General features: G+C 29.0%; 1 protein-coding gene across 1 annotated transcript in view; it reads right to left on the bottom strand.

Moving 5' to 3' along the window:
* Positions 1-4705: 4705 nt before the first annotated feature.
* LOC106785328 (putative glucose-6-phosphate 1-epimerase) overlaps positions 4706-15467 on the bottom strand; it is a 28137-nt gene continuing 17375 nt past the window's right edge. Inside the window, exons 3-6 of the mRNA XM_014745695.1 lie at positions 8439-8497; positions 7324-7661; positions 6561-6869; positions 4706-4788 (exon numbers count right to left, since the gene is read on the bottom strand). Coding sequence (XP_014601181.1) covers positions 4780-4788; positions 6561-6869; positions 7324-7661; positions 8439-8497 — 715 coding nt within the window. The 3' untranslated portion in view covers positions 4706-4779. The remainder of the gene's footprint in view (positions 4789-6560; positions 6870-7323; positions 7662-8438; positions 8498-15467) is intronic.

Here is a 15467-nt window from a genome sequence, read left to right on the forward strand (position 1 = left end):
ATATATATATATTTTTTTTATAATCGCTTTTCAATAAATTGCTCGAATCGATTTTCAATAAATCGCTCCTAGAAATAGCAATAAAAAAAAGCTATTATAACAGGACAAAGTCCTAATAAAATGAGGAAGAAAAAGAAGAAGATTTTTTTTATATTTTATTGCACTTTCCCAAAAGAGTACACTTTTAACATATTATTTTATTGCATAATTCTGAAATTTTCTTATATATAATTACAAATATTTGGAATATAAACATTATTTCTGTTAAAAGTCAAATGAGCTGATAAATGTGTAGTGGAAGACCAAATCTTAACGCTAATATGGGAAAGGAAAAAGAAATGTTATGCTATGTTGAACCATGGACGTAATATATAGCCTCTAAAGACCAAAAACTCTTATGAAATAATCGTCTTATTATTTTTGTATCTCATCTTTTTTTTTTTTCTGGATGTAATTAAAAAGTCCATAATTTTACTGTTTTAATTCGAATAATCTTCAAATTATTTGTATCCCATTTATATTATAACTATATTATGGCATTTTGAATATACGAATAAGCAGAGAGATAGTCTGCGTTTTTACGTGTTGAAAATTTGTTTGTTATATTTTGTTATACTTGAAGTACGATATTATTATTATTATTATTATTATTATTAATTTTTTTTTATTGTTTTTTTATGTCGATCTTTTTCTTTCACATTTATTTAAAATCTTCACATCGTTGCATTTTAATGAATTTAATATATTGTTAATTAATTTTATCTATGCAAAATAAAATACATTTAATATAACAATGAAATTATATTAGCGAAATAAAAAAAAAACTTGTACTTTTTCTTTATGTAGAGTACAATAATCGATCAAATTATTATTTTTTTAATTTATCTATTTAAATTATATAATCAATCTTTTGCACGTAACTTGTTCGATAAAAATAAACTTGGACTTGATATGAAATCATATGTGATATTGAAATGATAAGATTACAAAAAGCTATCTCTATTTTTATATTATTTTAAATATAAGTGTATGAATTTAAATCGATTTCAACCAATTAGATTATTTGAGAGTATTTTCCTTTTCTTTTTTTTTCTTTTTTCTTTTTTCTATTTTCTTTTTTTCGGATCGCTTTTAATATTTAGCAATAAGACGGATACAAAATTTCTATAGCGTTTTGTCCAAAAATTATTATTAAAAAAAAATCTATTTTGTATCTGACAATGAAAGGAATCGTGAATGCCTTATTTAAGAGTATAAATAGTATGATTAATGTTTTTTTAATGAATAATATTTAATAACGATCCGAGAACATCAAAGAAACAAATATATATATAAGTAAGTTAAAAAAGAAAAAAAAATATCAAACATCTTTCGCTTTTACAAAGTCATGGTTTTGTTCTCACAAATGTAGAATAGACAATCTTTAGAAGTATTCCATACAGATTTCTGATTATAGATATATAGATATCATTAATATAGATTTCATTTTTGCTTCTTATTTTTTTGATTTTTTATTTTTTTTTTACGTTAATATCATAGATCACGTAATAATGGCATAAATATTCCCTTACTTAACTATTTCGATGATGTATCGTTTTTCATTTATATGTATATGTTTTATTTTTTTCACCTTTTTTTACTTTTTTATTATATTTTTTGTTTTTTCTCTTTTTTTCTTTCTTTCTTTCTAAAGAGACGGAACGTTTATACGAGTGTGTGTGTGTGTGTGTGTTGTGTTTGTGCGCGCGTGCATAATTAAAGAGTTAACGTGGCAAACGTGTTGCACAACAAAAAGTTACTTTTTTTTTTTTAGAAGAAATCACGCAGCAGATGATCTAAAAGAGAAAATTTAATTATTGTTGTTTTTTTTCTTTTTTTTTTTCTATTTTCTTTTTTCTTTTTACGAGTTTATCTTATTACTCTCGCCTAAACTATTATAAAACGACTTCATACTTGTAATATTAGCACCATATCTGTTTATTGTGTTATTCTCCTATGTGAATTGCTTTATAATACGTATTTAGTAGGTCGATCATGACGAAGCCAGAGTTTTGGCGTTTAATAACGAATAAGCGGAATTAAAAATAAAAAAAAAAATAAAAAACGACTTAATTATATTTTCTTGACATTTTCTTTGGCAAAAACGATCTATCTTGATGATCTAATTCAATCATTGACAATTCTTTCAAAGATATTATTATCGTTGACAATGAGAAACATATACAGGATGTTTTAAAAATTACTTTACCGAATCGAAATGGTTACAAATTTTTGTGTTAACAATATTAACAATATTTGGAATGATTGCATCATAGGTTCACATCTTTTGTTTTAACAATACTTAACCCGTTGCCGCAAATGACGGCTATAGCCGTCCGATCTTTGTTGATATGTAGGCAAACGACGTTTATAGATTTAATTTATACATTTTAATTAATAAAAAAAGTATAGCGTTAGTACGAAGTGTACTAACTCATACACTTGTTAATTATTGAATAATACATTAAAAAAAAAGGTACAGCATGCCAGACAGCATATCATTTGTATTTTTATGCATTTTCGCATGCCCTATCGCTCCGAAATAAAAAAATGTGTGTTTCTGAGCACGATCGTCAACGGGCAACGGGTTAACTGTAAATTCATATATTGAGAAATGAAAAAATACAATATTGTAATTCTATTTAATAAATCAATATTTATGAGTTTATTTATTTTTGACTTTTATTTTCTCGGGGTAAAGCAATTTTTTGTAGACAGCCTGCATATGCGAAAGCCAAAAAATGTCACGAATATAATTATACGTATTTATATATAGACTACAAATAATACAAAAAAATATATTCGTCAAGCACAACCATTAGAGACGCGGTTACATTATTATTACAATAATAACTATAGGAAAGTTTTCGTAAAAATAATTCGATTGAAATATATAATAAGTGATTGGAAAGAAAATTGCAGACTTTTACAAAGTCGTTTTACAAAGTGTAATAACGAAATTGTTTAACGTGATAATTAGCGAGTAAGATTTATTTATTTATTTATTTATTATTATAATTATTTTGTGTCTTTTGTCAAATCCGTTCTATGCATCTTCTCGCTTTGAAAATACGTCAGCACATTTAGATGAATTTTTTTTTTTGTTTTTTTTTTTTTTTTAATAGAATTAGGAATGTAAAATCAGATCTCAAGATCTGATCGAATAAGAACTGTTAAGCTATTGAAAGCTTTTTTCACTTTTTTTTCTTTTTAAAGAAAACAGTTAGACAATTAAATGGAATGCTTATGTAGTGGAATGGAAATTGTATCTATGAAATATGCAACAAATGCATCTTGATATAATTGGAATGTATATGTATAAGAAAAGTAGGAAATGCAGGCATTGTCCACAATACCAAGCCGTTTTTGTCAATGTAGGAAACAGAAGAATTCTTATCTGTATCTTTTGTGCTTCATCATTGCGGCACACGCTGTTTACGCAATGCTATAAGAATATTTTATTGGGCAACAGGCCCCCCCTCCCTCAATCAACACACACCCTTCCCTCACACGACACACAAAAGCGAGCATGCAGCGTGTTGTTAAGACTGAGCGTGCCGCTATACTATGTTTATCTCTATAAACTGAAACTTAATGTCGATGTGTGTGCAGCACACTTGTGATGTGTGTTCTTCTGTTACTACATTGACAAAAACGACTCTATATTGTGAACAATGCCTGGGTATTATTCACAATGCCTGCATTTCCCACTTTCCTTATAACATATACATTAAAATAAGAACGCACGCAATGCAATAGGTCTTAGGTAGAGAAATTGTTAAGTTTCTTTTTTTTTTCTTTTCGTTTACAATTACTATCATAAGCAGAACAATATTATTTAAACGACGAGGACAATATGTTCCCTCGCAAGTGATATTACACATATATCCTAAAAAAAAAGAAAACATAATTCGAAAAGTTAACTTAAAATCGAATTTAAAATTGGAGTTGATTCATAAACGAACAGTTAATTACAATAAACTTAAATCTTAGAGAATTCTAATCGATTATTAATTCGATTTATAAAATAAGTAAAAAGTCTGTTACAATAATATATGATACTTATATATATATATATATATATTTATGAATCAACCCTAATGTATAATTAGTTTACATATGAATGTACGTCCTAAGCGCGAGAAGTGTTTATCCATAAGTTTTAGACATTTTCAACGAGTTTTGTTGCTTGAAACGAAACGAAAAAAAAAAAAACAAAAAAAGAATAAAACAATGTAAAGAAAAAAATCATACGATTTAAATAATATAAATAATTTCGAATTATAGAATTGATTTATGTTAGAGATTTAGAGAGCAAATGGTGCAAGTTTGAGCGATGCAATGAGCATGAAGTTGCGAAGGATGTTGCTGCTGTTGTTGTTGATGATGATGATGATGATGATGATGATGATGATGTTGTTGTTGTTGTTGTTGTTGTTGTTGTTGATGAAGATGATGATGCTGATGATGATGATGATGATGATGTGCGTGTGGTTGTTGTTGTTGTTGCGAGAGATGATGCTGAGTCGAATGCGCGGAAGAAATTGTTGATTGTGGCGGTGGTGGCGGTGGTGGTGGAGGCGGTGGAGGTGGTGGAGGTGGTGGTGGTGGCATATAACGCCAACCTGGATTAGTGCTCGACCAAACAGCCGTACCCGGAGTCGATGAGACAACGGACGGAAGCAGTGCACCGCTACCGCTGGTAGCAGTACTTGCATGAGAACTTGGCCCACCCTCTACTCACATCACCTGTCAATTAAAATTTTGTATTAGTTTTTTTATCCTAATTTTTTAATTAACTGAAAAAGATATGTTAACTCTAACCTATATTATGAATACCTTTTTATACAATTTACCGGTTAAATGACTGGATTCTAACAAATAATGTATGAATGTAGACAATTGTTGATTTGATATTGGTTTAAATAATAAGTCGAATGATTTGTAGTAAATTTAAATTAATGGAAGATAAAATTATTTAATGATAAACTTTTTAATCAAAGATTTCGAATTGATTATTTGATCAATGCTGATACGTTTAACATTGGTAATATATTAATTAATAATAATTTACAAAAAAAGGAAATGATTATTTATCGATAAATATTAATATTTTAAAGTTCATCATTGATTTTTCGAATTTAATACGAAAGAAGCCTCGTGTTAGAGTCGAAGGGGTAACTCGTAGAGGTTCGCAAATGCACAGAGAAGATGCGCTTCAAATTTCACCCCTTCTCAGAAACTTTCAATCATCGTCTACGAGATTGTTCGAAAGTTATGTTCTCATTGATCTAACGTTGGAAAGCAATTTTGTTTGTTTGTTAAAAACGATTAGAATTATTTCTTTTATATATTTATATTATTTTTTTAATTAATACATCAACGATTTAGCCAAACTGAAAAAATTTCTTTCTGTAGATCACTTAAGTTAAGCAACGGTGAGTACGGTTAGTAAAATCAATGGGTGGTCCATTCGAAGAAACAAAAGGACAAAAAAATCAGGTGCTGTTTACTTCAGAAAGTAATGAAGTACAAAACAGTAAAAGTAATGAAGATGAAAACATGCGACTACCTCTTTGATAGTATTGGAATAATTGCAAGAAGGTGTTGGTAAAGAAGTAACATTACCCTATAAAAGAGGGTAGAGTTAAAATACAAGAAGATAATTAGAATCATCAATATTTGTATTAATTTAATTTCGTATGATTGATCGATTATATATGTTCCATTTAGTGATCCTTCGATTGATATAGTTAAACTAAAATTAACTTGCTTAAGTAATTTTTAATTAGAATTAAGAAGGAAATCTAATTATGATTTGAAATAGAGAGAAAATGGTTCAAATTTTGTATGGAATTTTTGTAAAAGTGTCTGGATGAATTGAGGTCAAGCAAGCAGACAGCTGAGACAAAGATAGTAAACGGGAACGAATTGAAATAAGAAAAATTAGTTATAAGAAAGTAAGATGCTTTTGGCACCTTTGATTAAAGTTCAATTTTGATCATTATTAGAATTATATAATATTATTATATAATATTATTATATAATATTATTAGAATTATTCTATGAGTCGAGAAGTAATTTAGCTGTTAGCTATAGAGAAGAGTAGAGGCTAATTAGACAACCATACGTGGTCATGGATAGCTTAACGAGGCAAAGTTTAATGAGCTCAAAGGAACATACATTGAACAAAGTTTCGACAAACTAATTTGTTGCTTAACTTTAAGCGATAATATATATCTACAATGATTTTTTTACATAAAAGAAAAACTAAAATTATCTTGTCAAATTTTCAATGATATTCGAAAAAAAAAACAAAGAAAAAAAAGACAATTGATTTATATGAAACACTTTCTTCTACCACAAAAAAAAAAATTAAATGAATTCGTAATTATATGAAGCTGTCGAATCGATAAAATATAACATTTCATAAAAAGTCTCATCGAATGTCGATTTATTGTCATAATCTTGAACTCGTTTATCTTCTTTTGATTGTCATAATTTTATAAAGAAAAGATTACCTGCAATATTTGGCTGGCTTCAAAAGTCATGCCTGGTACAAGGATGACTGGACTACTAACATGTCCACTTTCGACGCATATCATATTAGGAAATTCGTCATCCCCAAAATCCGGTATATCACGAGCCTTTTCTTGCCAAGGATTCGATACCACCGTATCCGGAAAATTGTACTTTTGCACACGCATCTTCCTTCCGGAAACAACGTTCGTGATGATGTGTTCCCCAGGTGTATTTTGATAGATTCTATCGGTCCATTCGCATACCGTAACCACGTCACGACCTTCTTGGAAAATCTGGTTGTCTCTAGTCTAAATATCATTTTTCATTTTTTTATTCCAAATTATATGATAAGGTACGGTTATAATCATTTTCATTGAAAAATTCACATTTGCGATATAAATAGATAACAAGTTAAAATTTAATTTATATATTAGTTTCATTCATTTAAAAGCTTTATTACCTTCGACTCGTAGTCATTTTGCTAAATGCATTTCTACTTACGTTAAAAAATGTTTTTAGTAATAGACGATTATGATATAAAGTAAAGAAAAAATACCGTAGGATGTTTTATATTTAGCTTATTGTTAGAAAAAAATTTGTTTAAGAATAAGCCGGTTAAACACCCTGTGATATATTTTTGAAATAACGAGCGGTTCCATTTAACGATTGAACGATAAGATCTTTTTGATTATCATTTGCATTTTGATATGATTATAATAATAATATTATAATCATATTAATATAAAAAAAAGAAAGAATTACCTTGTCAATAAATGTGCATCCATGCAAGCCTGTAATCTGGCATCTCCTAACGTCCGGAACTTTGAAATAAGTATGTAGTAGAATATTAAAGCTAAAGGTATGATCTTTGCTCGGATTATACACGCCAATGTGGAAATGAAGTTCTTTCTCTCGTAGGATTAACCTATAGGTTAATCTGAACGAGTAATTCCACATTGACCGTGTGAATTCGTTATCCATTATCGAGAATATTGCTTCGACGTCTCCGCTTGGCAATCGTTCTGGCGATTTTTCTACGTTCCAACGAACAATTCTGGCAAATCCATGGGGTGGTCCGAACGTCCATGGTCCAAATTGTGCTAGAAATTTTTTTTTTTTATTTTATTCACACTTTTTTTTCTCTTTTTTACCACGCGTTAATTGGTAATATCAGTAATTAATTTTTTTTTCTTTCGCGATTAGATTTACGATCGGATCTAATATAGTATAGATAAGTATCGCAAATTTTCGTCTAATATTTATGGTTCAAATTGTTCGAAATTTTTATTTTGGATATATTATAAAAATGTTAGTATCTTTGTAGATAATTAATAATAAGTCATTAGCAAGGCAAATTCTTTATATATGTAATATTTTTATGAATATAGGAAATACAATCTAATGGTTTATATGTATTTGGAAGTAAATTTAATCGATTAAATAATCGGTAGCGATAAAATAATATTATTATTTCCATCGAGAATGAATAAAACTGATTGTGAATACCCAATAAAAAAAACTAATTAGAATTTCTTATTCTCGTAATTTGATTTCATATATTTAACATGATTTTTCAAGGATATCTATGTACATCATATGTATGTAGTACGTCGACAAGAATAAAATGAATTTATCGAAAAAGTTAATAACGAGAGTTCTCGAGTTGATCTGCTATAGTAAAAATATCAATGAAATGAAATGAGATGGTGATGAGAGATTATTTTTCTTGTAAAACACGATGGTAAAAATCAATATTTAATCGTGTAATTATTGTTTTTCCTTTTTTTAATTTTTGCCCTCTAGTTTTGAAACGTTTCAATCATTTTGCATTCGCAGTTAAACGATTTATATTTATTATTTTAATATTTTATGCTTACGGAAGACAAATGGTATGCCTCCTCTAATGGCCTTCTTTCCGTCGAATACAGCCTGTTTACTGAAACAGGAAAGATTAGTTTGTTAGAAATAAAACGAAAAAAAGCAAAAACAATAACGTTAGTCCCCTAACTAGACGTTTTTATTTTTGCCAAAATTCATATGATTTCGAATGTAAGATTTTTCAATGAGAAATTAATTGTTAACGTAACGCCTTACGATTAAACCCTCCCAAGAAATCTTTTAACTATTCTTTATTTGTTATTTACGAAAACAAGAAGTAACAAAATGAATTAACGGATATATATAAGTATCATTTCATACTTTTAAAGTTTCTCGATTTGTATCTGTGTCTTCGATTATAAATATTTTCTTTTATTTATCTATTCTTTTCATATTTTATCTATGGTAAATTGTATATGTAAACGATTTCAAATTTGTTCGAATTCATTATTAGAGAAATGAATGTAATTAATTATCAGATACTAAATAATTTCAAATATATACATACATACACATAAAAAGAAAAACCAAACAAATAAAAATCTACGTAGAATGTTTCGACAATTTTGATATCTCGTCAACAAAAAGATGGAATACACCGTTAGAAAACGAAAGGGTATCAGAATTTGATGTTACAAAAAGTTCTCCCATCCCCAAATTGAAATAAATCAAATTTCTCGAACCTTAACCGAAACAAAAAAAAAACAGACAATCAGGTAAATCATGCGAAACGCAAATATTAGCATAATATTTGAGATAAACGAATATAGGAACATATATTTACCGAATACAGCACAGGGGAAAAGAAGGAGGGGGAGTATATCGTATCGTTTGCAAAAAAGAACAAAATCAACAACTTGGTATTTTGTGTTCGAAGTTGGACACACGTTTTGTCCAGTGTATTTCGTATCCGTATCTGGATACTTCGAAGACAGCCAAGACTCGGCAATACGATGGGGTTAAGGGGAAAGGGGGGAGGGTGGAAGGGAAGGGAAGGGAAGGGAAAGGGTATACGAAGAAGACGAAGGAGAGACAAAGAGAAAGAAGAACTCGAAGGCACATTCCAGCGTCTCGTACAACTAATATACGAGGGTCGCAGAACGTTTTACGGTCGTGCACCATTTCTCGTAAGGGCATAGGTAGGAGAGGAAGGGTTCGATCGGCGACGATTTACAATACACAATTCGTGAGAAGCACGAATCGTTCTAGGAGATGACCACCGATCGAGAAAACAGAGAGAAATAATATAAGAAAAAGAAACGAAGAAGATACACGTAGTCCCACCTGGAAGGATCTTTTTCGTTTCTTTGGATAGAAGTGGTTTATCGTATGAGAGAAGAACTATACAAAAATATATATATATATATATAAAAGGAGAAAAGGGCTTCTTAGAAAGATTTTTATTCTCTTTAACGTAATTTCGTTCGTAGAGTAAAAGTACAATGATTACGTCGAATTTTTCTTTTATTCGTTTAGCGAAACTTTTCCTCCCCCCACCTCTTTTTTCTTTTATTCTTTCATTATCTTCCTATTTACTATTATATTCTTTTTTTATTTCTTTTTTATGTGTTTCTAATTTTTTTACATTAAACAATTACAAATTATTAAAAGACAATTTTTTGTTTGTTAATTATTTTTAGGTATTTTTATTAGGCTAGGTCGAGCAAATGAAATAATTTCTTTCTTTTCTTCATTCCTATATATATATATATAAGCAATTTTTACGGTTTAATTCTTCTTCGTATTGTCAGAGAAAATTTCATTTTTTCTTCTGACTATTTTCTTCGTTATTTTTGTTCCATTTTAATTATTATTTTTTTTTTATTCACTCAAGGGAATCTTTCCCAACGAATTAGTGAAAATATATTATTGGGTTAGATCAATGTTGGAATTTCAAATTCTAATATTTATTGCAGTCGTTTCGATAGAAACATTTCAATAATTGGTAAACAAATTTTCTTGATTCAATTTTCATTTCGTTGCAGAGAAAAAAATATTAATATCCGATTAAGATATTAATAGATAGATAGTTTTTTTTTTTTGTTGAAATAAATAAACAAGACTATAAATATTTTGTTCTTTTCTTTTTCTTAAAAATTTCAACATCGTAAAATATTATTATTATTAGTCAGCACGAATAATTTAGTTTGGTGAATTTTTTGAACGACATGAGAGAAGTTTGCGTGAAACTTTAATTTCGACGTATAAAAGTTATATCACGGTGTAAGCAAATATTCACATCTCTAGTATTTTCTTAATTACGCGAGCAGTATGTTTACAGTATTTCGAAGTTGTATTAAGGAGCGTTGTAATTAGAGTAGGCTCTCGTCTAAAAAATGTTAATAACGTTAGTTAAATAGCAGTAACAATAACGTAATAGTGCGAAACGAGAAAATTTGAGTTTTACGATATAATTGTTAGTTTAATTATTTTCTCATTTATTAAATTTACTTATTTTAGAAATTAGTTAATCACGTGAATTAATTATGAAAAACAAGTGGACAATTGAACTGACAAATTTCTTTTTTATTTCATAAATTTTTCTAATTTTTCTCCTTGATAATATATTTACAAACACATTTGATAATATCTCTTATATCGTTTCTATTATTATTGTTAACAAATAAAGCTTTTAATTGCCAGATTTGTAAGTTCATCTAAGTGCACGAGTAAAAAAATTTGTTTTTCTCCAAAACAAAATCTTGTACGAACGAATTTGGTTTTCTACTTTTTTTGATTTAATTTTTGTACATAAAATCATTCTCTCTATTCGATTTTATGATATATGGTTATATTTATCTGTATAAAAAAAAAAGAAGTGATAGTGAATTATGTGAAAGAGTATACTTGATATTATATATACACACATATATATATAGGTATATATAATATCAAAGAATATGTGTAATTTATAAGTTTTAGATATTATATACAGTGGTATTTATTTGTTATATATTTGTGTATATGTGTCTATTTCTCTACCATATATACTATATTAGAGGAAACATGTAGCGTTACTGATATATAAAGACCGAGGGCGGATGCAGGACGACCATTAGTCAACGGCTGTCAAGGGTCACAGAGATGTCCTTAAAAAGGAACGCAAGGATACGTTTAGGTTAGAGACTGTTAAGAAAACGCACGATGATATCGAAAAAGAATTGTCGTCCTTTTTATTTTATCGAATCATCCAAAATGTTTATTATTTCCAATTTCATTTCTATATATATATTTATTGATTTTCTTTCTTTTTCTAATTACTTTTTTGTTGAGAAAAAGTAATATATTTATTTGCTTAAAATTATTAATCATTGGATTATTTCGATTTTTGTTTCGATATAATTATCATCGATCTTCATTTTACTTTTTAATAATAATTACATTTCGTTTAAAACGTATGTGTTTTTTTTTTTTCGTTTAAACGATGTAATGGAAATTGGATACAAAAATGATGATATTTATTTTATACATCGATCCTCCTACCGTCATTAATGTTTTTCTTATCTTCTTATACCACACACACATTATTATAAAATAATAATAGTATTTTATAAGGTTGATTCTTTCGTTCATCTTGTTTCAAAACGAACGGAAAAAGTAATTAACGGATTATGCTTCTTTACTGTTTCTTCTTATTCGCTTGATATTCTTATACGAGTATCGAAAATGTATTTTTCTACTCATTACTATCTTTTTCTTTCTCATTGAATCGAGTAAATGAGTAAACGTAACTATCGATATCGAATATCTATGTATACATATCTATGGTATACACCAGGGGTGGCCAATTTTATTCTATATGCTATCGATTTTTTTATCATAAAAATGTTTTGAGTAAACAAATTTTATTTTTGTTTTATATAATATAATTGATATATACAAATGTATATATGACGAAAATGTTAAAAGTTAAATAAAAACGAATTTGTTTTTTCACTTATTTTTCTTTTTTCACCGAGTAAAAATCTTGATAATAATCTTGCGATTATTATTTTATCACAGTATCAAAATATTTTGATAAATCGAATAAAATACTTGATAACGTGTTTAAACGCGTATTTAATTATATATTTTTTATAATATGACTCAAGGCTATGAATCATTCTGATCCAGTGTTTTCTTCTTCATCCTAACGATAAATATATAGATACATAATTTATTAATAATTGTAAAAAAAAAAAATAACTCTGTCAGCTAGTCTTGCGAGTTAATTTTAATTATCGAGTACAAAGTTCTTCTTACTAATGATATATGTTTGTTATTGAGTCTCTCTATCGTCATTATTTTAATGATAAGTTAAAAATAACGTGTACATATTTGTTTAGAGTAAAGAATAAAAATAGCAATATCATTATAAATAACAATAGCAACAATAAAATAGAATAAAACAATCTAGGTAACAGTAGAATTAAAGATTATTGCAAATTTTTCAATGAAATATTTTCGATCCTAGAGAAACAAATAATTTTTATGTTGAATTATTGTCGTTATCATTTTATACCTAATGATTCGATTGGAATTAAAAATTAACTCAGTTAAAAACATTAATGTTCAATTTTAGATATTGTTGATCCAATTAAAAATGGACAATTCATTTTATGCAACTAATATCGTCATTCATACATGCTTTTAAAAAAAAAAAAATTATGATTGTAGATTAATTATAAATTAAAAAAGAAACGGATGAAAATTAATGTTAATAATAAATTCAAAATAATATCCACAAAATTTAAACAAATCCGTAAAAACTAATGATTAAATACAAAAAAAAACAACCATGAGAAACCTGGAAAAAGGAAACAACAACGTGGTTAAAAGTTAAGTACAAAATTATGGAATAGTTTTTTTTTTTTTCCAAAAAATCCACGATTTAATTGGAAAAACGAACGAAATTCGTTTACCTTTAAAACATACTTCCCATTTATTTCGAATAAACGTCTACGAATCGAACGATATTCGAATAATAAAAGAAAAGAACCTACTTTGTCGAAGGCGAAAACACAGACAGAGGGTGAGGGAAAAAAGCATTGAAATTCGGAATACAACAAACACACAAAACTGTTAGCTCGAAGTTAGGCAAGAGATTAAACGCAGATTTTCGGATGTTCTCGATTCAGTTGGAAGGATAGACTTAGTACCAATGCTTTCGCGAACGATGTAATCCATTTTCCTTGGGTGCGTAAACCCTGGAAAGTGGGAGAAAAAGAGAGAGAGAGAGAGAGAGAGAGAGATAGGTAGATAGGTAATCCCATTCGTTTGTGCGATCCTGAGGCGAACGAAGCGTTGTGAGACGAAAAAGAAGAAAGGGATGGAAAAAGTAAAGGAGGTGGAGATGAGTGAAGATTCGAAAGAGAAAGAAAAAGACGAAGATGGAAAGCTCGAAAGCACCAGCAGAGTGTACAAGGTAAAAAGAGATGAAGAGAGAAAGAGATGGGGATGTGGATGAAGGGTAGACCAAGGGAGTAGGGGAGATAAAGGTTGAGTTGGAGGAAGGGTAGAATAGAAGGACGTACCAGGACGAAGTACGACGCGGTGGTAGGAACGCGGTGGTAGGAACGCGGTGGTAGGAACGAGGTGGTAGGAACGCGGCGGGGGAAACGCGGCGGGGGGAACGCGGCTGACGCCAAGCAAAAACGATCGGCGCTGTCTGCCGCGCTTTTTGCGGGCATCACAGTTTCCAACCTCTCTCCCTCCTTTTCCTCGTTTCTATCTACTACTACTACTGCTAATGCTACTGCTGGTACTGGTATCCCTAGGTCCTGGTGCAACCGATGTTGCATCAGAGAAACACTAGCACCCAATTCGTGATGCGGTTACGCCCGAATGAAGAAAGAGAGCAACCCGGGGGATGGATTGAAAGAGAGAATGAGAGAGTTAATGTTTGTGTGTGTGTGTGTGTGAGAGAGAGAGAGAGGATGGTCTCCATTCGAGCGAATCGACTTGAACGCGTTATAACTCCCTTCGTTACGCTACGCTTCACGATTTTTATATCTTCCTGGTGGTGGTAATAATAATGGCGATGATGGTAGGTAGCCAATGGTGCTGGTGCCACTGCTGCTACCGCTGCTGCTACTGCTGCTGCTACTGTTGGTAGTGGTAACTTTTGTTTGTTCAATCAAATTTTTATTTTCGGCGAACCGTGATTTCTCTATACATATATATCTCGTCTGTATTATACAAATTATAATAAAGATCAAAACTAATTTAAAATATCCTAACTTTTTCCAATTGTTGTTGTTAAAATCAGAAATTATCAGAATTATTAAGAAAAAAATATTGTTTTCCATAACGCACAAGTAACGTTTTAACAATATAAGTATATAATATATTACATTAAATTTTAAATTATCGATATACGTAATATCACCTATACTATGGATGATTATCATATAAAAAAATACACTTATATAATCTTAGAAATATTAAAAATATCCTAAGTCGATTTATATTGCTCTTCAATAAAACTATTCCGTTGTTATGTTATTTATATCCTCATAGTAATCTGTTTATTTATGTTTAATGTTTGTTACAGCTTTAATAGACGTATATAAAAAAAGGAAGAAAAGAAAAAAAACAATCCTGTTTATAATAACTTCGTTGTAAAAAAGTGGTATATGATAAAAACGTTCGATAATTATGTAATATCATTCGGCCTTTACGAAAGAAAATCTAGTTTAATAATAAGTATGAACAATAGATTGTAAGAATTGAACGAATCCGATCCGTTAAATGACCCTAACGATGTATTTGTTAAACGTCTTCTACGTTTTTTTTTTTATTCTTTTCATTACGTAATATAAATCGATTAACAAAATTCTTTATTTAAATTTCGACTAAAATATACTTTTAAAACGTACTTTCTTTAATTAATCAACGAATTTTTACGAAATGTTTCAATTTAATATTCGCGTATTAATTCGTTAGGATGATCCAGTTTTTTTTATGAACTTTAATGTTAGAATTTGACAAAAAGGCGACTATACGAAAAATTAATACGTTTCGTCGAAACGTGTGTGTGTGTGTGTGTG

This window comes from Polistes canadensis, unplaced genomic scaffold (assembly GCF_001313835.1).
Source record: "Polistes canadensis isolate GaletaPanama2010 unplaced genomic scaffold, ASM131383v1 scaffold_48, whole genome shotgun sequence".
Taxonomy (NCBI): domain Eukaryota; kingdom Metazoa; phylum Arthropoda; class Insecta; order Hymenoptera; family Vespidae; genus Polistes; species Polistes canadensis.